The following is a 23,265-nucleotide window of genomic DNA, read 5'->3' on the forward strand; positions in this document are numbered from 1 at the left end:
TGCAGTTAACCCTTTTTGGGGGCCGCTAGGGCTAAAAGTAATGGCTAAATGGATCTTCATCAAACTTGTTCTGTAGCATCATTATGAAGTCCTCTCTCAAATTTGTTCAAATGGGGGCAGTTGACCCCTTTTAGGGGCCGCTAGGGCTAAAAATAATGGCCAAATGGATTTTCAATCAGCTTGGTCTGTTGCGTCATTTTAATGTCTTCTCCCAAATTTGTTCTGATCCAGGTGATGGTCCTCATGAACCGCTTGCTGGGCCTTCATCAAACCTGAATTGTAGCATCATTTTTAGGTCCTTAACCAACTTTGTTAAGCTGGGGGCACTTGGCCCCTTTTAGGGCCTGCTAAAGTTAAAAATAGAAATACTTCAAATAACTTCTTCTCATGAACTTCTTGATGAATCTTCCTCAAACCTGGTCTGGTGCATTTTTAGGGGCCTTAAGAGCTAAAATGAAGATTAGGATGAGCTGATTCCATATACTAACTAGTTCATTTACTAGTGGTATCTGTCAAGTTAGAAAATGAAACAGAACTTACTCTGAAAAAGTTAAACTCTCAATCAAATGATCTCTGTTAAAAAGTAAAATAATAAAAAAAAGTACAAACGAAAATTATTAGTATCTTGAATGGGTCATTTTTGTCAAGATTCCCAGATAAATAAGAAATTCTACACAAGTCATATGTAAAGAATATCAAAATTTATTGTTTTGATATGGTACCTCTAAAATCTGAAGGACACATATTCACAGATTCCATTACAAAGGCAAGCATCTTAAACTCAGTTTGAGTCTATTTTCTATGCTTAGCCAAGACCTGTTAACAAATGCTCGTAAAAAGCCCCTTTCCAGACATGCCAAAAAATCGCCATATCCGAAGATGTTGTTTACAAACTCATATGAATAAAGCTTCTGATCCAGACCAAATATCCCCTAGGCTACTTAGAGAGCTCCACCTTTATACTTACATCGGTCCCGTTTTCTAGATCTTACTTAAAACAGGTATTGTTTCAAGTGACTGGTGGCATGCTATGATTTCTCCAGTGTTTAAGACTGCCCTAAATGTAAACTCAGGAAATACAGACCTCTCACTACTAGTAACCTGTAAAAGATTTTGTAGAACTTCATTCTTTTATCAATTTTAACTTTGCGCATAACTTCATATTTGTTTATTTCCGAGGATGGATTACTCATGGATAAGAACAAGACGCGAATGATGGTACTTTAATAATACGTGCGTAGTATCAAGCATCTAAAATCACTGATTTATAACAGTAACATGTATACATACCTACATGCATGTATTCATAAGTGTAATACAATATACAAGAGGTGGAGCTAGATAACTATTGTTAAGTTTGCTTGCTAGAATAAGTACTGTTTTTAACACTTGTTCCCTGAAAACGAGCCTACTAGTTATAATTGTCAGCGATTGATCAGCAGCAACATGTTGATGTGGAAAGAAAGCCATCTTATACGACCCTCTAAAGGACTACCTGATGGCTACCAAAGAAACCAAAGTATTCCCAACAAATTATACCATCTGGAGAAAAGACATAAAGGAGGGTGAGTTCTGATTGTTGTCAAAATACCTACCTGTCAGCTGATGTCTCTGAACTACAGATAGATTGCGAAATCATCTGGGCCAAGGTCAGTGTTGTTAGCTGTAAGACATTACATAATGTATATAGCTTCCTTCTACAACCCCGAAACAAGTGATGATAAACCAACCCAGAAATTTGGCGAATCCGTCAAAAGGGCAGCCAACATGAAAGATGCATATGTATTGATAGGTGATGACTTTAACCTACCAGGTTGGGACTAGAAAACAAAAACTTTGAAATCAAATACCCAGCATCCAAGAAACCACTATCAAGTAGTCATATATGAACCAACAAGAAATAACACCTTAGACTTACTTATATGACCAACATCCCATCTAAGATCACTAGAACCGATATAGCATCCCAAGTATCTCAGACCATAATGCTTTGTATGCTGAGCTAGACATCAAGCCAGTCAAACAAACAGCTCCCAAGAAAAAATCCACTCTACAAAAATGTATAGTATGAAAGCAGATATGTGTACACTGCCGACAACAATAAAGCGCGAGATGGAACTTGGGGCAAACAACAGGCTGTGGAGAATATTCACCAGCTGTCTCCAAAATAGCATAAATAAGCACATTCCCCAGAAACTTACCAAGACCAAAGACAAACTGCCATGGATAACAAAGGATATCAAACAACTTTATCAAACGAACAGACAGAATGTATAGAAAAAAGTAGAAATCCATCAATGCAGAAGATATCAAAAGATTTAGAAACGCCAAGCAACTAGTCCAAAAACAGGCAGGCCTATTGGAACTACATAGAAGGGGCCATCTCACTTGGTCAAGACACAAAACAAAACAGCAAGAGTAACACAAACGATTTTGGACATACATTAAACATAAGAAAAAAAATGACTCAACTATCCCCGGACTGAAAGACAAAGGCCTCTGCACTGATCCAAAACAGAAAGCGGACATCCTCAACAAACAATTCCAGTCCGTTTTCTCAGAAGCCATCAACACAGATAATGAGAAATTCCAAAGCAGCAGTCAAATGAAAATAGAACCTAGCCCAGTCAAAGAAATCCATACAAAACCGCTGGCCCATACGAAATTAAACCACGAATACTTAAAGAACTCGCTAAAGAAATTGTGCCTACTCTTATATTATGATCATCTTTAACGTACCCTACAGTACTAGAACTATCTCTGATGAATGGAAAACCGCAATACGTATAGTGCAACCTGTTTACAAAAAGGTAACAAATACGACGCATCAAACTACAGGCCGATCTCACTCACCTGCATCTGCAGACCAAAGACAAACTGCCATGAGTAACAAAGGATATCAAACAACTTATCAAACGAAGAGACAGAATTATAGAAAAAAAAGAAGAAATCCAACAATTTAGAAGACATCAAAAGATTTAGAAAAGCCAAGCAACTTGAACTAGTCCAAAGAAGACGAGACAGGCCTACTGGAACTATGGTGAATTCCAAACCAACAACAGAACCTACCCCAGTAGCCCCAGATATTGTCATCACAGTCAAAGGTGTCCAGAAACTACTAGATATAAAACCACTGGCCCAGACGAAATTAAACCACAAATACCTAAAACAACTCGCTAAAGAAATTAAATTGCACCTACTCTTACGATCATCTTTAACGTACCCTACAGTACTTGAACTATCCCCGATGAATGGAAAACAGCAATATAATACAACCTGGATACAAAAAAATGTAACAAATACGACGCATCAAACTACAGGCCAATCTCACTCACCTGCATCTGTTGCAAAATGCTAGAACATATCATCTCCAGCCACATAATGAGTCGTGCAGTGAATGATAACATCCTATACCCACTGCAGCATGGATTTAGAAAACACCGTAGCTGCGAGATACAACCTCTGGAGTTCATTGACGTTATATCCAAAAATCTTGAAGAAGGAAAACAGAGATATCCTCGTAATGGACTTTGCTAAAACGTTCGATCGATAAGGTCTGCCATATCCTGCTGATACACAAGCTCTTCCACAGTGGCATCCAGGGGACAGATACAGGCTTTATCATCATGCCGAAGTCAATTGGTTGCCATTGAAGGTAACATGTCAGACCAAGTCAGCGTCCAGTTTGGCGTTTTCCAGGGGGTCAGTGCGTGGTCCAAGCCTCTTCCTCTATTATATAAATGATATCCAGGAGAGGCTCAAAGTCTACTGTAAGACTCTTTGCCGATGACACCATCGCCTATCTAGTAGTTGAAAATGACCAAGACTGTAAAACACCCCAGCATGATCTAGATTTACTAGTCAACTTGGAAAGAAACTTTAAAATGGAACTCCATCCAAACAAACGTAGTGTCTTATCCATCTCAAGAAAGAAAATACAGGTCAGAAACAACTATTTTCTCCATGGCCACACACTTGAACATGTTAAAATTACCTATGCCAAATACCTTGGGTGCACAGTCAACACCACCCTTAAATGGAGTCAACAAATTTCCACAATTACAACAAAGGCAAACAACACCCTTGGATTCTTAAGAAGAAACCTGGACGCCGCCTCAATAAAGACAAAAGAGACAGCATATGAAGCCATGGTTAGACCAACAGTGGAATTTGCAATCTGTGTCTGGGATCCATACGAGAAAGGCGGCATACACAAAATAGAAATGATAAGAGGAGTGCAAGATTTGTCAAACATCAATACCACTACGGCTCAAGTTTCAAAGAAATGCTGGAAGATCTTAAATGGAAATCTCTGGAAATATGAAGAAAAGAATCAAGATTAATCATGATGTACAACATTATAAATCAGGAAATACCTTAGAAACCTCGTAGACAGTCTAGATCCACCAGTGCAAACTCATACATGGTTCCATATGCTAGCTCCATCTCCAGGCAACAGTCCTTCTTTCCCAGAACCATCCAGGAGTGGAACCAGCTGCCACCGGACATCCAGTCAGCCGGCTAAGTCGAGGTCTTTAAGATCAGACTAGCTACACTCTTTTTTTCTAACTTCTGTCCTGTGCTTTTAACTGTACATATTCTCACTTTTAACTTTATTCTTCCCCTTTTGTGCAAACCCTCGGCAGAATATTCAGTTAATTGAATGTGGCCAGTAATGGTAGAAGAAAAAAGAAGAAGTACCTCTCTTGGCAGGGACCTATCATCTACGTCCATACATGAAAGTAAGTAAGCTGAAAATTGTAGTTACGTAGCTCGAAATTCATACTTAGTTACTCGATTTTTTTTAGTTACTAAAAGCAAGGAAGAATATCCAACAGGGAAAGCCACGTTCAAAAAACGCAGCCTCCCTAAAGACACACACGAACAACCCTCGCACACCACACACAAAAAATAAAAAACACGAAAGGACAAAACAAACACAGGAACACAGTGGGGCACCGCCTTGGAACGGTCAGTGGCAAAACCACCACTGGGGAGTTTAAACCGGTTTATGGTGCACCTAACCTCACTCTTACCCCCACCATGTTCCAAAGTCACAAGACAGCGTAAATAAAAAGTAATCCCTACCAGGTGAAACCCTAAGTCAGATAAATTTCGAGTTTAGTAAGTCGAAATTTTGAGTTGATAAGTTGAAATTTCGCGTTTACTTTGTGTTACTATAGTTACGTATCTCGAACTTTCGTGATAAATAAATCGAGATTTCGTGTAAGGATCTGGAAGTTTCCAGATAATAAATACATCTACATCTACGGCGTACTGCCCAACAATCAATTCTGATTATAACTGGGAGGCGCTTGTCTGGTACAGACTGTTAAATGGCGCAGTGTTAAAAAGAACTTAAATTACTAAGATTAAAAAAAAAATATAGATTAGAAGGGTGCAGTTGCCAGCCTCTCAGTGAATAGAAATAAAATGGGGCTAGACTGTATATGTAGTGGAAGACCATTCCAGGAACGAATTGTTCTTGGAAAAAGGAGTTAGAATGGATCAAGTAATTCAGGTTCCTTGTAGATGTGACGTGGTTATGAACTACATACTTTGTCTTAAAAGATAATAAGGGATTTTTTTAGGCAGCGTTGTTCAAGGGAATTATTTAATTTCGATGTGATGTTATCAATACGTTTTGATCAACTGAGATCTTTACTTAGTGTGAGGCCCAGGTATTTAGCAGCTTCTGTAGTTTTTAGTGCTATATTTTGGAGTGTATAATTGTAGATGATAGATTTTTTTCTTTCGTGTAATCCTTAATACCTCACACTTATCCGGATTGAACTCAATTGACAAGTCCTTTTCCCAGGCTTCTAGAGAATGGAGATCGTTTTTTAGTGATTGGGAATCAAGGGAGGATTTAACCGTCAGATAGACAATATTGTCATCTGCAAATAGTCGTGACTTACTTTTGATGGACTCTGGGAGGTCATTTATGTAGGCTATGAAGAGACAATGGCTAATGACTGATTTTTGAGGAACCCAAGTAAGAACAGGAAGTTCATCTTAGGTTTAGCCATCCACAACTACACTTTGGGATCGGTCCTTGAAAAATGACTTGATCCACTGGGATGCTAATGGAGAGACTCCCAAGAAGATCGTTTCTAAGTGGGACATGATATTTGAGACAAGAATATGTTCCATTAATTTAGATGCAATACATGTTAGGGATATGGTCCTATATATAGTTACTAGCCTTGGATTTTGGACCTTTCTTGTAACTGGTACAGCGATTGCTCTCTTCCAGTGTTTGGGACTTGACCTGTTTCAAATGATAGTTGGAATATTTTTGTAATGATTGGGGCTATCTCTTGGTGAAGCTCTCATAGTAATCTTGGGGAAATTTCATCAGGACCAGAGGCTGTATTTGGATTAAGCCCCGTTAGTAACTTGTCCACGCTCTCAAAAGTTGAGGATCCAAATAAGATCAATAGGAGGTTCATATTTCCTTTTGGATCCTACATTTTAGGGCCTTAAATGTATGGGCAATGGTTGATTGTTTACCTTTCTTTTCATGTTTGAATACAATTTGCCCCGTTTGTGTATAAGTCTGAGGATTTTGGTGGACAACCAGGGGAGGTCCGCACGTGACTCAGTGGATTCAGTATTGTTATATTTTCTGAGCCTTTGGAATCATGGAGTCCATTCAACATATGTGTAATAGAGTTCCGCTTAAGCCGATGCTAAGGGGTGAGAGAGGTTTCATAACCTCTCGTGGACAGACTCAGTCAAACTGAGTCTGCTATTATTCTTCTTGGTTGCATTCTTTGCCTCCAAAGGATCTTTTTACAGATTTTATTACATAGTTTTGTCGGGATGTGTTTATCACTGAGCGTTTGAGTTGGAAAATTGAACTCTAAAACTCAAGTAGGTCTGATATGAATTTAGACCAGTTAGTTTTCTTATAACATTTAATTAATCTTTTGGGTTGAACTGGTCTTCCTATGTTAATATTAAGTTCAAGAAAAACTATGTCATGGTCTGAGGTACCTAGGCTTGGGAGGGTTTTAGTGGCGTTAACTTGGGAAGGATAATTAGTAAGAAAAATACCAAGGATATTTTCTTTCCTAGTGGGGATTCTGGCCATTTGTTGAAGGTTAAATTTAACAAAATTGTTAAGGAAAGTGGCGTATAGGTATCTGTATTTGCAGTTGGCCTTTGAGGATTCAGATGACCAGTCGCTATCAGATAGGTTGATGTCACCTAGTATACAGACAACAATACAATACAATACAAATTTTATTTAAAGTCGTTGCATATATATATATATAACAGGAAAACGTTAGCTATGTGTAGCTTTTTACCGGCATATATAACAAAACAAGTAACATATATGATTTGCATATATGTTATTACACATACATTAATCATAAAATGGGCATATGAATTAAATATATAAATACATGCTAAGACGTGTGAGAATTGCGCTAATCTTGACCAAGGGCCTGAATACTTCTCTAAAAAGTAAACGACATAAAACATGCAAGGAGAAAAAGACACAAAATGTGTTTATTTGAGAAATTTTTTAACTATTACCTCCAATCAGATTTGAGGTAAACTGATTAGCACTTCTCTCCCAGGGGTTCAATAAGAATTGTTCCAATACAGTAATGGTAGTATTAAAACTACAGATTGCTAGCTAGAACATAAATAAAAAGCACATACATGGTAAGGCTAAATCAGAGCAAAGCTGGGAATAAAACAAAGAAATGCTAAAAAAATATGCAAACCAAACTAGCTGAAAGAGCACTCAAAGAAGCTAACCAAAACGGCGACTGGGAACTACATGCAAGCAGAAAGAACAGGAGCAGCTCTCACCCAGGCATAAATCATACTGTTGAAGTGAAGTTCGTCTCCCCCCCCTGAAATGCTCAGGAAGCTAATTCCATAACTTTGGTGTACTGGAACGAAAAGAGCTACTGTCATAACTTTTATTTCTTACCTGAGGCAACGTTGCTGTGTTAGTGTACCTAAAAGAATAAGAATTTTGGGGGGAATTTTGGTGACACTGTGAAAATAACACGCATCCGGCATTAATTAATGTCTTTTTGTAGATAAGGGGAAGTTACACCGTATCTAGTTTGATGTTAGCGCAGGAATGCAATATACTCTCACATGCACCAGGGGGTCATCCCCTCCCTCCTTCGCCCAAACCAACTGTCAGCCTATAGTATATTTTAATCTTTTAAAACCAACTGAGCAGAGGTCTTCTTGTAGATTTTATTGACCCTGAAGCATGTTTCGTTACAATTTCATCGTGTTTTAAAAAAAATCCCATTCATTATATATGCATTCATGATCTGTTAGCCCGTAGTAAGCTTCTATATATTGTAATAAATCGCCTGCAATATTATATATAAATATCATAATTTTGAATTGAACTTTTAAAAATTAGAAAAAAAAGATCAGGGTTACACTGATAGTTAATGAGGATTTTTAGAACGTGTTGAATTGCAACAAAACATGTTTTATAATCAAGACATGTGCTTAGTCAGAGAAGGGGCTGTCTGTGATGCACGATACGGGAAATACCTGTACCGTACTATACGGGAATTGTTCAGACCAGTGGAGAATTTTGTTATCTCGGTCGAGGTCGGTCATTCAAGCGAAATGACCGAAAGTCCCGAATATTAATATGGCAAACAGAGATTTTATTTTCCAATCTCAAGTTGAACATCAAAATAAATCCCATATTCTGACGCTTACTAAATGGCAGTTAATTTGGGAAACTACATCTAGTCAAAATGCATCAGGAAGTCATGTTACCGAGCCATTGCTGTGTAAGTATTTAGATTGTTTTCCATTTCTTTACTAATAATAGCAACAGGAAAATATTCTATTCTTTGCAACTTGCAAGTCGGCTCGACGAAAATACCAGGTTACAATTAAAGGCGTACGCTAGAATTCCCTGTACATGAGATGGGCGAAAATTTTCCCAAGGAGCACTTTTAGAATCTGTCCGTAGGTAAAATCTGCATAATTTGCAATATCCAGTACCTGTATGGTTTAAATAAAGGTAAGGCTTTTTTAGTTCGTATATTTCATAATTGGGGGGCTGCTGCCCCCCACACCCCCCGCATTTTCTAAACCTGGCGAGGAAAATATATCCATGCTACCATCAGGGGTCCTGAAATAAGCTGTCCGAGTTGTCCGATTCGTGGATTCCTCGGTCCGGACAAGCAGTTTTTAGAAGCTGGCTTGTCCGGGGACAAGTAAAATTTCCGTGGTAAACATTTTATGAAAACGAAACTAATCGGCGTCATCTGTGATTTCCGCATGCCTAAAGGCAATATCTAATCTGTTTGTGATCATTTATGACCCTTTAATTATCAAAACAAAAATGTATGCAGCCATTTATAGACACGTGGACTGGTTTACTACATTTAATGATCATTATTGGAAAATTATACATGAAGTTGAAAATGAGTGCCAGTCTGGGGATTCCCGTTATCTACTTTCATTTTTGATTTTTAGAAAATCGATAAGCTAGGTTGGCGCTATGTAAACAAGAGCTGTCTCCATAGGATGACATATGCCCCCGATGGCACTTTGAATGAGTAGTTATGGCCGATGTTAGAGTTTAGGACCTTTGACCTACGGAGCTGGGTCTTGCGCGCGACACGTCGTCTTACTGTGCCACACATTCATGCGTAGTTATTTTAAAATCCATGCATGAATGACAAAGATATGGACCGGACACGCCCATCAATGCACTATCATGAAAAATGACCTTTAACGTCTAAGAGTGACCTTGACCTTTGAGCTACGGACCTGGGTCTTGCACGCGACACGTCGTCTTACTGTGGTACACATTCATGCCAAGTTATTTGAAAATCCATCCATGGTTGACAAAGATATGGACCAGACACGCCCATCAATGCACTATCCTTTAATGTCTAAGTGTGACCTTGACCTTTGAGCTACGGACCTGGGTCTTGCGCGACACGTCGTCTTACTGTGGTACACATTCATGCCAAGTTATTTGAAAATCCATCCATGGATGACAAAGATATGGACCGGACACGCCCATCAATGCACTATCCTTTAATGTCTAAGTGTGACCTTGACCTTTGAGCTACGGACCTGAGTCTTGCGCGCGACACATCGTCTTACTGTGGTACACATTCATGCCAAGTTATTTGAAAATCCATCCATCGATGACAAAGATATGGACCGGACACGAAAATTGCGGACAGACCGACAGACTGACAGACGGACAGACGGTTCAAAAACTATATGCCTCCCTTCGGGGGCATAAAAAGTTTAGTAGCCAAAATTTGTGGCTTAATTTTTCAAGTCGATTGTTTTGACATTTAACAACTCGGACAGCTTATCTCTGGACCCCTGAAAGACCAGTGCAGTATTCAGTGAATGTTATGGGACCAGGGTAGAAATTCTAGGCATACTGAGATTATTTTTGTCAATGGCATGTGTTCAAGTGTTCTTAATTATTCTCTACTCACTAAACTTGCTAGTCATAACATATTTTCAAGTGGATGTTCTAGTCACTTAGCTTGCTAGTCATAACATATTTTCGAGTGGATGTCCTAGTCACTTAGCTTGCTAGTTATAACATATTTTCAAATGGATGGTTCTAGTCATAACATAAAAACTTTATATAAGTCAAAATAGAAGTCAGCAGAAGTGTATGTTTGTATTATTTGTTTATTTAGTAATGATAATGCTGATCCTTTCCTTTTTAAACTAAAAAGTACGGACAAGTTCTTCTTAGTACGGACAAGTGGATTTGTGGGTCCGACTTGTCCGTGGACAAGTAGATTCTGAAAATATTTCAGGACCCCTGTACCATATCGATAAATAAAAGAATGCCCAAATAGCGAGAATAGCTACGGACAGATTCTAAAGTCGAGCTTTTTCCCAATAACAGAATTTCTTTAAACTTTGGATATTGAAGGACAGTCGTCTAAGAAACAAAAAAATGCAATAAAAATCATAGGTCCCGGGATTCGAAAAAGAGTTATCTGCCCTTGAAAACGTCATTTTTGGGGGAAATGCCGTTTCAAGGGCAGATAACTCTTTTTCGACACAGGTGACCTATGATTTTTATTGCATTTTTTTGTTTCTTAGACGACTGTCCTTCAATATCCAAAGTTTAAAGAAATTATGTCGATATATTTTACACACAGAAAAAAAAAACTATCCAGATAAACACTCAGACCCTCTAAAACAACTTTTCTGCCTGCAAAAAAATACGCCCTAAGTAACGGAAGTTGCCAATAAAGGTCATTTCTAAACTTGTACCATAGCAGTCTTTTCCAACTAGTCGGCACCACCTGTATGGGGAAATACATAAATACAAATAAAACACATGAAAAGCAGGCAATTAAACTAAAAATAACATTAACAAGAAGGCATATAGCATGTACATGAACAAATAGGTTGTTACTCTAACTTAATAATCGATATATCGATGTATCGTCGATATCTGTCTTCCGATATATCGGTATCGTCGATATGACAAAGACCCAATCAATGACAGCTCTAAAAAATTGTCATATATTTTTTACATACTTCATAGTTCCTAGCTTTAGTCAATCACTATTTACATAGGGTGTAAGCCAAGATGCAACAATGATATCAAAGTCAGTGTTGTAGCTTGACAAAAGTTGGTGTGAAGGCACTGTTATTCTAGAGGATCAGGGGGCTTACCGTTACCCCCTTGGAAATGTTTTTAGCGAGCTTGAAGAGCTGGCCCGAAGGGCCTGCTCGAGAATCGAGCTTTACGGTAACGCAAGTATACTTTCACACTTGGTGATGGATTTGAAAAGTTTCGTCGGAAGTTTTAAAAAAGCGCACCCTAGCGGACTGGTGCTAACAGGAAGTACTTCTTTCCGGAGTGAATACAGAACTTCATTCAATTGCTAAAAATTATTCATCACTCAAATATAATGAGTTGTTTGAAAAAAATAGTATTTGCATTTAAAAGATAAAGCATCGGTCAGAAAATGGAAAAAATGTCATTAATAAGCAGAAAGAAACGGGAACGCGGTAATGACGTCACCGTGACACCGGCTTCCCATAAATTTTGCAACGTATGATATTCACTGTTATAGGCATGGTGACACTAAATGTAGACTTTTTCAAGTGAATAGGTTCTCCTGAATTCTTGTGACTAGTGAATAGTTTCTTTGTGACAAATAAATGATGCATAATATTTTTAGATAAATCCGATTTCTTTGAGCTTGCTTTGAGGCTTTGCCTTAGTTCATATTAATTCAATATTGCTGCAGATGCATTCTTCGAGAGACAAAATTTGATGGCAAAGTAAATAATTCTGTAAGCTTTCCCTAGTCCAAATAATAGGAGGTTATGGGACAGCATGATAACTTTTGACTGTCGCTGTCTCTGTCATGTCCAAACTTATTCTGCATATTTCTGTTAGGAAATCCCCAATGAAATCCGTTGGGAATGTTTTCTGGTACAAAGTATTTGTAATGATTACATCTCTGATAATAAATTTATCTTGACATTAAAGTATAAACTTGCCTGGCTGACATTTTATGAATGTATATTTTGTGTTTTGTTTCTGCAGTTTAGTGTTGTCGGCAGTCTGCCGTTTATTGAAACCGGTGTCAGGGTAGATATCTCCTCGCGCCTATCTCAAACGAGAGTTTAGAAGATTTAAGTCTCTTATTTAAAGTTATGAATGAAATTCAACCCATTTGAAGTTTCTACATGAATATTAATGTTTAATTTATTAAAGCAAGTAAGTCTGACCAGTATATATTATGACTTTTTTGGATTTTTTTGATGTACTTCAAGTACTACTTGTTTTCCTAACAGTAAAATGCAGGTACGGGTAAGGCTTAGCGGGATGACAACTATAAAATATCAGATCATAAAATAAGTCACCCCGATAAGCCAAATGAGTAAGGCTAAGTTTTCCCATGCTAAAAGTATCTTATGTGTATGTGCTCCTACAGAAATCTAAAATAAAAATAAATGTCCATGCAGTTGAAAACTTTACTTACTATAATCAGAAAATATATACACCTGACAATGTCAAGAAATGTAAAAAAAAGTGTAGGCATGACATTATTCCTTCAGTGCCTATAAGAAATTGAGCCACTGAAGGTCACATAGGACATTTCATCAATTTGATTTACATCATATTAACTTATGATATATAATGTATTTATTAGTCTTTTTTTAGAAATTTAGATAATCTTACTCAAGTCCAAGGTGCACATGTGTTTCATGTAATTAAGTTTATGTTCATAGCATTTAACCATATTGAGCAGAAAAGAAATACTGCTGTGCAAAATTCCTTTCTTGTACAACCAGCAAATTACGTATTCTCAGTTTGCGGCATTCTCTGTTCATTTACAGAAAGCCATATACCTGTTGAGCTATATCAACTTGCCAAAGAATGTTTTAACTGTCCTGATCAAGCATACATAATCACACGAAAATTGCCAGTTGTCATTACATGTATGAATCTACTACCTTAATCTAAATATTCTGAATCTAGAAGAAACATAATTAGATACATGTGTCACATACATTCTTGAATAATTCTTCTTTATTCACATTACAGGCCATGATGCATGTCTAGATTTGAAAGAGGTCGTTGGTGTCAAACCCATCAAAATTCCATCAAAATCTTCCATTGTTAGTCTGAAAAAAGCACACAAAGTTGACGAAAATGTACCATATTGTATTGAGATGCAACCCATTGGCCCTGTGGGATTTTCTGTGTATGTCATCACACGAGCAGGTGGTCATAAGTGGCGATGTAAACAAACATCATTTCAGTGCAAAGACAGCAACTTATGTCAGCAATGGATTAACATGATCAAGGAAGCACTTAGAGCTCCGGGTAAGAAATAAAACCCTTCATTGCATTGTAAACCTATCTTTTCAGCCAGACCCAACCTCTCTGCCATTGCCATTACCAGCACAGCACCAAGTAAAGGTTACCCAAAACTTCTTCAATGCATCACACAAATGATGGTTATATGTTGGTAACAATGGCTAGTCTGTTCTTGAACAGATTTGTGAATTTTGGTATTATTAATATTACTTGTATTTCAAATCTTATTTGCTTACTTTTAGTTCCTTAGATATTCTGCCAGAGGATGGATGATAAATTAAGTGTGTCTGTAATCTATGTTAACTGATACCAGTTCTTGGAATACAGAAAAATTATTTCTTTAATCTTTTAAAACAGCAATAAAGCTGTGTGCATAGTTACTGTGTTTATATAAATAGCATGTCCTGCATAAAGTTAAAAAATGCTCCATGTTTCTTGCTATTTATGCAGGATTCTAGTACATTAACTTGAAAACCAGTCTAGAGTCTGACTGGCTATTTTGAGTCAAACCTTCTATGGAAACCACACTGTTGTAGAATAGAGCTACTCAGTGAACAGGGAAAAAATGCAGTTATACATAAATGATAACTTTCATATTTTGTGATTTTTACATGCTTTTTATCAATTTACTTTTTTTACAGTATTTAACAGACCCCAGAAGTTGGTGGTATTTGTAAATCCATTTTCTGGAAAGAAGAAAGCAGTGAAGATATACAGAGAGAAAGTTCTACCTCTTTTTGAATTGGCTGATATAAAAGTTACACTTATTGGTAAGCTTACCTGGGGAAAATTAAGTTTTGAGATTGTTTACCTACTTCATCCATTAATTGGATATGTTAGTTTTGGTAGAAATGGAGGTTGTGTAGAGATTTTGAGATTTCAATACATACACAATGTATATGAAAGGCATTCATTAAAGATAGCAAGAAGTAACTTATAAATGTATGAGAATGTAATCCCTATAGATAGTATGAAGCAACTTTATATTGCGAAATATCACATATATTTTTAAATTAGCTGTGTTCACAAAAAATGAACATAGTTTTCAAACATTAATTAATAAGTAGCTCCAGTTTGTTCTGGTATTGATTTATAAAGAAAATTTATTATTAAGTTTAATTTTGAGTTTAGATTTTTTTTGTTTTGTAGAAACTCAAAGACAGAATCATGCCAGGGACCTTGTGAAGGATTCATTAGATCTCAGTGATGTAGATGGGTACGATCATTTGATGTGTCTTTTTTGTGTTTTTTTTTCACGTATCCATATGATTTGGAATTTCAGCAGTATTTTTCTCAAGTTGCCATATATTTCACCATTTACAAAAAAAGGATGAAACTGGCTGACATTTACTGGTAGTCACTTATTAAAGCTATTAATTTGATTGTTTGAAATAAATTTCTATATATGAATAAGATTTATAAAAAGAAAAGAAATGTGTAAGTTGACCACTGTAATAGCCAGCTTTGTAAGATTTCATGCCAGACAGATCTAACTTAAGGCTGATTTGTGAAAGAAAACTGCTTATTAACTGTTGCTGTTTCCAAAAACCACAATATTTTCATATCCATAAAAGGTTTATTGATTAAGTCTGTTGTTAAACCACTAGGGAAGATGCAATACCATTATTATTCTGTGATCGCCATTTGATAATTTAATTAGGGCAGTTGGAAAATAGATTACAAAATTTGTTCATGCAGAAAGTTTGGTTGTGTTGTACTAGTTATTGATGTTACTGAAAGCAGACTATTAGGACTATTGTTCTAATACTTAAGGAACTTGCAAAATTAATTTGCTAACATATTTTACCCATTGAATTTTGAAAATTTGAAAGTTTAGTTGAGTCACTCCTGAATTTTTAGTTCTTCTGTCTTAGATAGAGGTATTCCCATTGTCCGAGTCAAATGGGTTCAAACCATTGGCCTCCTTGTTGAATGGTTTAATCTAATAGACAAAAATTAGTTTGGATGTTCTGTTTTGATTTAAGACCCTGTGAATGGTCTTCGATTTAGTGGCTCAACTATCCGAAAAGCAGTGAGCTATTCTACTCATCAGGCATGTGAGTCACACCTTGGTTTAAGTTTTGCTTGCAAGTTCATATCTCGACAAGGCTTCCTCATTAACAAATCTACTGAGATAACAAAGTTAGATATCTCTTTGTTTAATTCAGTTCAAAGTATGGCCCTTTTCCGAGTTAAAAGATTTGGTATAAGTTTTGTTTGCAACTAACTCACATTGGATCTGAGTAACAAATACAAATGAAACTCAATATCTCAAACTCGCTTATGTCCAAATTCTGGATATCTCAAAAGACATTTTCAAGTCCCATCCCAAAAACATGTGCACAAAATATCATTTTAAGTTGAATTTTGGTTCTCTTGAAGTTAAACGCTCAATCCCTTGGAATTCAAAATACCGAGATTCAGCTGTATATGTATTGGATTGAAACTTCATACAATGCTTCCCAGTCATCATAACTACTGAAATATTCAAGGTTGAATTTTTTGTTGGATTTAATGTTAAGTATGGCCCATTTTTCTACTTAGAAAATCTGGTTAAATTTTTGCATGCAACAATCAAGCTGTGTCTCAGTAACGTCTCACAAGACATTCTTCTCATCAAAGAAGGCTCTTGTTTGGAATTTATTCAAATTATTAGCCTTATTTGACTTTAGAAATTGTTCAAGTTTTGCATGCAAGTTGTTATCATGGTCATGATAAAATTGATAATTGTAATAAAATAAATCAGTTAAAGGTGGTCAATCAGATTTTGGCCATGTAACGAATTTGTTCGAAACTTTAGCATCTGATCATTTACACTCATTTATGTTCACTTAACACTTAATACAAATTAGATTTTCACTGGAGGTATTTTTAAAATTTCATTTTCCTATCCTGGTTGCCCAACCAAGATAGAGTTATTTTATCATAAGTATAAATTTGATAAACATACTTTGCCTAAGGAAATGTATAAATATTAGACATATTGTAATATATTTGTAAAATATTTGCATTAAAAATTATGTATTTAGATGGAATTCATTAGAAACGCAAGTTTGAAAAATTATTATTACCTCCCTTTGCCTATCTTGGTTGCGCAACCAAGATAGATTGGAAATAAATGAATTTAGAAGCTACACACAGCTTTAAAACTTGCATTTTTGGTTCAGATTGTTCAATAGTTGATATGTCTATAAAATGCAAATGTAAAACTAGACATTGTATCGAAATAAAAAGAAATACCCAGCTTTTTATATACTTTCATATTAAAGGGGAGTAATTACAAAATTTTATAAAAATAATAAAATATAAATTTCAAATAGGAATCTAACTCTATGTAATCGGCCTTTTTGTTCCTTAAATAATTCTCTACCAGAATATACAAAAAGTAAAAAATGTCATTAAATGTTGATTAAATGTGATTGACCACCTTTAAATAAGTCTTGCCAGATTGTAGCCCTTGGTTGACTTAAAAGCTGTCAGATTGTTAAACACACTGTCTTATGGAAAAGCTCTTGTTTAAAAACTTCACATTTTTTGAGATGAAAAATGTGTATTGATAAATTCTTAATTTGGTGGAAAGGAGGTTAAAATTTCATAATTTAAATACATAAGAAGACAGAGGTATTACTGTAATGATGGAAGAAATAAAACTTGAAAACACTTTGTTTATTTCCTTTTCAAAAATAAGTTAAAAGGAAGTATATAGTTATCAAATTGATTAGCCACACACAATTCAGTGATTTAGCCATAAGCAGTAAGTTTACAAGGTGAACAATTTTCTAGTTAACTTCCTTTTCTTAAGGCAAGTGTTTTCAAATTCTGCCTTGGGCAGATTTATCATTTCTGAAGTGTATTTCAATTCTCTGTTCACTTGTTTGAATTCCTGAATTCTGGGATATCTTTTGACAAATGTGAGATGATGTTGACTTTGTTGGCATAGTTTTTCCCTCCATATTACCAGCATTTATTGCTTCCAGTATAGAAGCACAACAAAGTATTGATCTCCAATAATACATTTAAGACATAAAAATCTTGACATCAGTTTATTTTCAAGCAGTACTGAAAGGTCCCAAATGTCTGTCTGGGTTAGTTGACAATTGCGTATGGATGTTTTACTTCTAACTTCCCAGTCAAATGAGAAAAAATTCAGTAGAGCTTCTTTCATCAAGGGAAGTAAGTCTGCATTTTCCTCATGTAAGATGGATATACTATTCTCCCTTTACCACCACTTGTATGAGTGGTAATTGATAAACACTTAAAATTATATATAGCAGGGCTTCGGAAATTTGCCGGTTTGTCGGTTTTGGACAGATTTTTGACTTTTCAGACCGATTCATGAAGTGAAAAAACGAAAAAAATCGGTCCCGTAAAAATGGAGAAAAGTATAAATTTCGGTCTGATATCTCAATACACCATCTACTGCCAAGAGGAAATTGTTGGTCACACCCTCAGATAATCAATAAACGTGTCAAACGGTCTGATTGTCACTTTGATAATCGGTCCATAATTAGCAGGTGACGCAATCAGGGCTCGCGCGGCACATCCCTATATATTATATAGTGAAGAACTATGATCAACTTCGAGCAATAAGACCAAGTTTTAAACTGATAGAGAGGACATTTGTTTGTTTCTGTGTAAGATTGAAATATCTTTCACAGGTGAACACCAGACACAATATTTTGTCAGTGGCATAGCCACAAGTGAAAATTTAAGTTATGGTGTTCATGGGTGAAAGCTAAAATATATATATTATTTCAAAGATAGGAAGTTTTTTATGGGATATAAGTAATAACATAAAAAAAGCTGTAGAGTAACATTGCACACAAATTGCTTGCATCTATTTCGTTAAAAAATCTATATTTTCAGGTTGATTTGTGTAGGAGGGGATGGAATGTTCTCAGAAATACTAAATGGTTTGTTGAACAGAACTGAACATGATAATGAAGTAGAGGAGACTAGCAGTTTTGATCCTGTACCTCCAGATATACGCATTGGTATTATACCAGCAGGTCAGTTGGATTGAAAGCAAAGGATTGATTGATTGCTTATATTTCAGCAGCATATATCAGCTTGACAAACTCAGCAAAGTTTTGCTATGTCAGTTATGTCTGATTCAAAGTTGAAAACATAAATCTAAACTAAAACTGAAAACTTTATGTCTGATTGACAGATTTTAGCATAATCTTGATATTAGCCAATGACAGTGTTGAACTTTAAGACTGGTCTCCAGATTCATTTTTATAACCATGACAACTGGTTCCAATGACCTTGTTAAGACTCACTGTCATGGACTCACTAAATATTATGGAGATGTATTTCAGGTCACAATTGCCAGTAATATTTTAGCAGGTGAAAAAATTGCTATCTGATACAGTTGTTATATGTATAACACATTTATGTGTGTTGAGCAAGTACACAGACTCCATAGAAATTATGTCAGACGAATAGAATAACTGTTATGCAAAATGTACAGCCAGAGGCTGTTTGCTATTGCCACCTCTTATATGATATCTGTATGTTAGCTTATGCCAGACTGAATGTTTTAGGATACTGAAAATTAACGCTTCTATCTATGGATGAGTAGCTTTACTTGCATATTTATGGACTGCAAACTTTTTTTTTTATTTCAGGTTCTACAAATACAATTGTATATACAACAACAGGTGTTAGTGACGTAATCACCTCAACCCTACACATTGTTTTAGGTAATACTACACCTTTCTGTATTAATTTAATAAAAAATAATTGTCATCCACTTTATATTGAAAGCAAAAATTTGGGAGAGAAACATGGTTTCGACAAGGTTATACTTTTAGCTTGAATATATTCAAAGAATAGGTAAAGGTATTGCATTCACCCGCTCTTCAGCAAATGTATTGGTGTCCCAGTTTGGTTTAGTTGTACATTTGTGTATATGAGCCGTGCCATGAGAAAACCAACATAGTGGGTTTGCGACCAGCATGGATCCAGACCAGCCTGCACATCCACGCAGTCTGGTCAGGATCCATGCTGTTCGCTAACAGTTTCTCCAATTGCAATAGGCTTTAAAAGTGAACAGCATGGATCCTGACCGCAGGCTGGTCTGGATCCATGCTGGTTGCAGACCCACTATATTGGTTTTCTCATGGCACGGCTCATATATAAGCTGTTGTCTCAGTAACTGCTAGTACTAAAAATCATGTCTCTGTTTACCATTCAATATATATGTCCTACAAGTACTTGTGTTATAGTTTTAACTGTTTTCAAAGGTTACAGGTGCTATACATATGTTATGTGTGTGTAAGTGATATTATCTTAAATGTAAGGAAACATAATCATTGAATATGTTGAAGAACATATTGGAGGCATCTCATTTACAAACTCTACCATGGAAAAAAAACAAGGTACCGGGTAGAAATGACCTAGGCATAAACTGTACTGCTCCAACAATATCAATGCAATATTTCATTTTCAGGTGACAGTATTGGAATAGATGTAAACTCTGTGAATGTAGATGACCAGTTTATACGATACAGTGTCACTATGTTAGGGTACGGATATATGGGTGACCTTTTAAAAGATAGTGACAGTAACAGATGGATGGGACCAAAAAGATACAACTGGTCAGGTAAGGCTTCATTACATAATTTTATTAGATATCTAGGTTTAAACAGTTTAAGGTTGTAAAATTTAGTCAGAAACAGTCATATGCTGGGTCTAAGATAAGAAAACTAAATTAGAGGCCAGTCTTGAAATTCTTTGCTCTTATTTTTTATTCTGAGCTCAGTATTGGACTTAACCAATGGGAGTTGTTGCATTTTGAGACTGGTCAGAGCGGACACAGTGGTCCAATGGTAACACTGACACCGAAACCATAGTTGTGAGTTCGGGCCCCTGCTCCTCCACCTAAAAGTTACTGACATTGAGATGATAGTCCTGTGTACGTGTGCTTTACACCAGGCATGGTAAAGAACCAGGGAAGCTTCTGGAATTGGAGCTTCTTCTGTATCTGGCATTATCCTCCCAGTAACATTACTACCTGTCTTCTGGAGGAGTCACCCATACTGGCTACTGGAGGCAACTATAAATAAGCTTACAAACATTGAGATTGGTCCTTTAACTAAATATTATAACCTGAAGTCTGGAGCTTTTAGAATGTCTGAATGTCTTTGAAGTGATTCACAGTCTGCCTGTGATTTATACGACAAAGTTGCAATTACTTGTGGAGAACAAATTTTCGCTGATATATACACTAGTTAGCATCATTAGCTATTCCATGATGTCTGAGTTAGCATCATGAAATGCAATTTACTAAGAAAATTACAGCCTAAATATATCTTTTTAACTAATAGTAAAGAAACCCAAATATTATGTCATGAAACAAACAGAAGTTTGTTTAGCAGGGTTGATTATATTTCAGGAACAAAAAAATTTCTGGCTAACAATGCATATTATGGGGAAATAAAGTATAGACTTTCATCAAACAGTGACAGCCACCCTACAGATGAAGTTAAATGTGTAGCAGGGTAAGATATGAAGCTGAATACTTTTGTGGGGCTTTGTCTTAATCTTTTATGTTTGTTACACATTCTTAACATGATTTAGAGTATGTATTTTGAATTTAGGGGAAGAAAATACAACAGCTGTATCATAACTCATATTTTCCTTTCTTTATTGTTTACATCCTTATTAACCTTTTGTCTACTGGCGGCAAGCGATTCTGCACTTGCGACCAGTGCAGACCAAGATCAGCACTGTACGCTATTCAGTCAGTAAATTTTCAGTGAGCACCCCTGCCAGTTATAAATGGTATTGCCAAAATTGAATGATGGACCAATCTATTTTAGAAATTTAGCAGGCTAAAGGTTAATTTTACATTAAATTGTTCTATGTTGGCCAAATGGATAAGGCGCTCGCACATTCAAGGTTTTGAGTCTCGTCAGAGGCTGGTCTTGTTACTGAAGGGAGAACATTTGGTGAGCTACAAGCTATATAATGGTTATCTATTGCATACCTGCCTGGAGCCTGATGTTAAGGAGGAGGAATTTAGAAGTAATGTCTAACATGACTAGCCGTTTCAGTAGAGGTCAAGTTGTAATAAACAAATGAGCCGTGCCATGGGAAAACCAACATAGTGGGTGTGCGACCAGCATGGATCCAGACCAGCCTGCGCATCCGCGCAGTCTGGTCAGGACCCATGCTGTTCGCTAACAGTTTCTCCAATTCCAATAGGCTTTAAAAGCGAACAGCATGGAGCCTGACCAGACTGCACGGATGCGCAGGCTGGTCTGGATCCATGCTGGTCGCACACCCACTATGTTGGTTTTCCCATGGCACGGCTCAAATGCAGTTTATGTTACCTAAGCATAAAGTGTTCAATGGTGAGCTTTTAGGACCTTTGACTGTCGTCTGTTCGTTTATGAGTCATTCACAGTTTCTTTAAAGAACAGCTCCTACAAAACCACTAATTGCATAGATACTTTTCTTGTATGACCATCCACCAAAATTGTTGTAGCAAGTTGTGAAGCTCTTGTGAGTGGTCTATAACTCTTGTTTTAATCAGTAAGTTGATTGAAATTTCAGGTGTGATGTATGTTACCGTGCAATGGAAGGATGTAGCAGTAGTTTATGTGATAGCAAAAATGAATCTGTGGATTTCTCTGCTGGCGGAGCGGATCCTGAAGGTTCAGGTAAATATTACTTGCAATACAACATGCGTTGTAATAGTTAAAAATGCAAGATTTTGTTTTTCACCTGTGCCTGAACAATATCACTTATATGTAGAACAGCTTTCCAGGTCAAACTAATTATATTGCTTTGAATAAATTTTGAGACCATGTTTAATGCAACAATGCAACAATGGTAGTTACTACATCATTTAAGACAGGCTTTTGTATATTGGCTTTAATGCATCTAATCAAGTAAATATGTGTGTAATAATTGGAATATAATAAAAGAAGAATGCTTCCTATAGACATGTAGATTACCCACTACTTGTATAAAGTACATACCACATTGGATCAAAGTAATAAATGCAAGGATCGGTAAGCTGTAACTTGTCGTGTAGTTAAAATGAACTGAATTTATTTGTATATTTTAAAGACTGATGTATAGGTCTATATTTTGAATTTCAGGATGAATGGCATACTGTGATAGGGAAGTTTGTTGCGGTAAACATGGTAACAATGAGCTGTAGCTGTGATTTAAGTCCTCCAGGCATGTCCCCGTATTGTCACCTTGGTGATGGGTGTATGGATCTCATTTTAGTCTCTGACTGTTCACGGATAGATTTCCTCAAGTTTCTCATGAGAACTGCCAAAGGAGAGGAAGTAAGTATGCTTAAGGAAGCTCACCTCTTGATAAATATTAAAGTTTTTAATTTGATGTATTTTGGGGATACTTTTGGGGCATTCAGAGGTTCCACATGGACAAACATTGCAATA

The 23,265-nt window shown here is 36.3% G+C and overlaps 1 protein-coding gene across 1 annotated transcript in view; it reads left to right on the top strand.

The window, feature by feature from the left end:
- The first annotated feature begins 8,597 nt into the window (after window positions 1-8,597).
- Window positions 8,598-23,265, top strand: part of LOC123528840 (ceramide kinase-like) — a 28,502-nt gene continuing 13,834 nt past the window's right edge. The window contains exons 1-11 of the mRNA XM_053520945.1: window positions 8,598-8,789; window positions 13,568-13,849; window positions 14,485-14,613; window positions 14,993-15,059; window positions 18,710-18,852; window positions 19,474-19,548; window positions 20,298-20,450; window positions 21,243-21,348; window positions 22,406-22,542; window positions 22,706-22,743; window positions 22,957-23,151. Coding sequence (XP_053376920.1) covers window positions 8,645-8,789; window positions 13,568-13,849; window positions 14,485-14,613; window positions 14,993-15,059; window positions 18,710-18,852; window positions 19,474-19,548; window positions 20,298-20,450; window positions 21,243-21,348; window positions 22,406-22,542; window positions 22,706-22,743; window positions 22,957-23,151 — 1,470 coding nt within the window. The 5' untranslated portion in view covers window positions 8,598-8,644. The remainder of the gene's footprint in view (window positions 8,790-13,567; window positions 13,850-14,484; window positions 14,614-14,992; window positions 15,060-18,709; window positions 18,853-19,473; window positions 19,549-20,297; window positions 20,451-21,242; window positions 21,349-22,405; window positions 22,543-22,705; window positions 22,744-22,956; window positions 23,152-23,265) is intronic.

The sequence above is a fragment of the Mercenaria mercenaria genome, chromosome 13 (assembly GCF_021730395.1).
Source record: "Mercenaria mercenaria strain notata chromosome 13, MADL_Memer_1, whole genome shotgun sequence".
Taxonomy (NCBI): domain Eukaryota; kingdom Metazoa; phylum Mollusca; class Bivalvia; order Venerida; family Veneridae; genus Mercenaria; species Mercenaria mercenaria.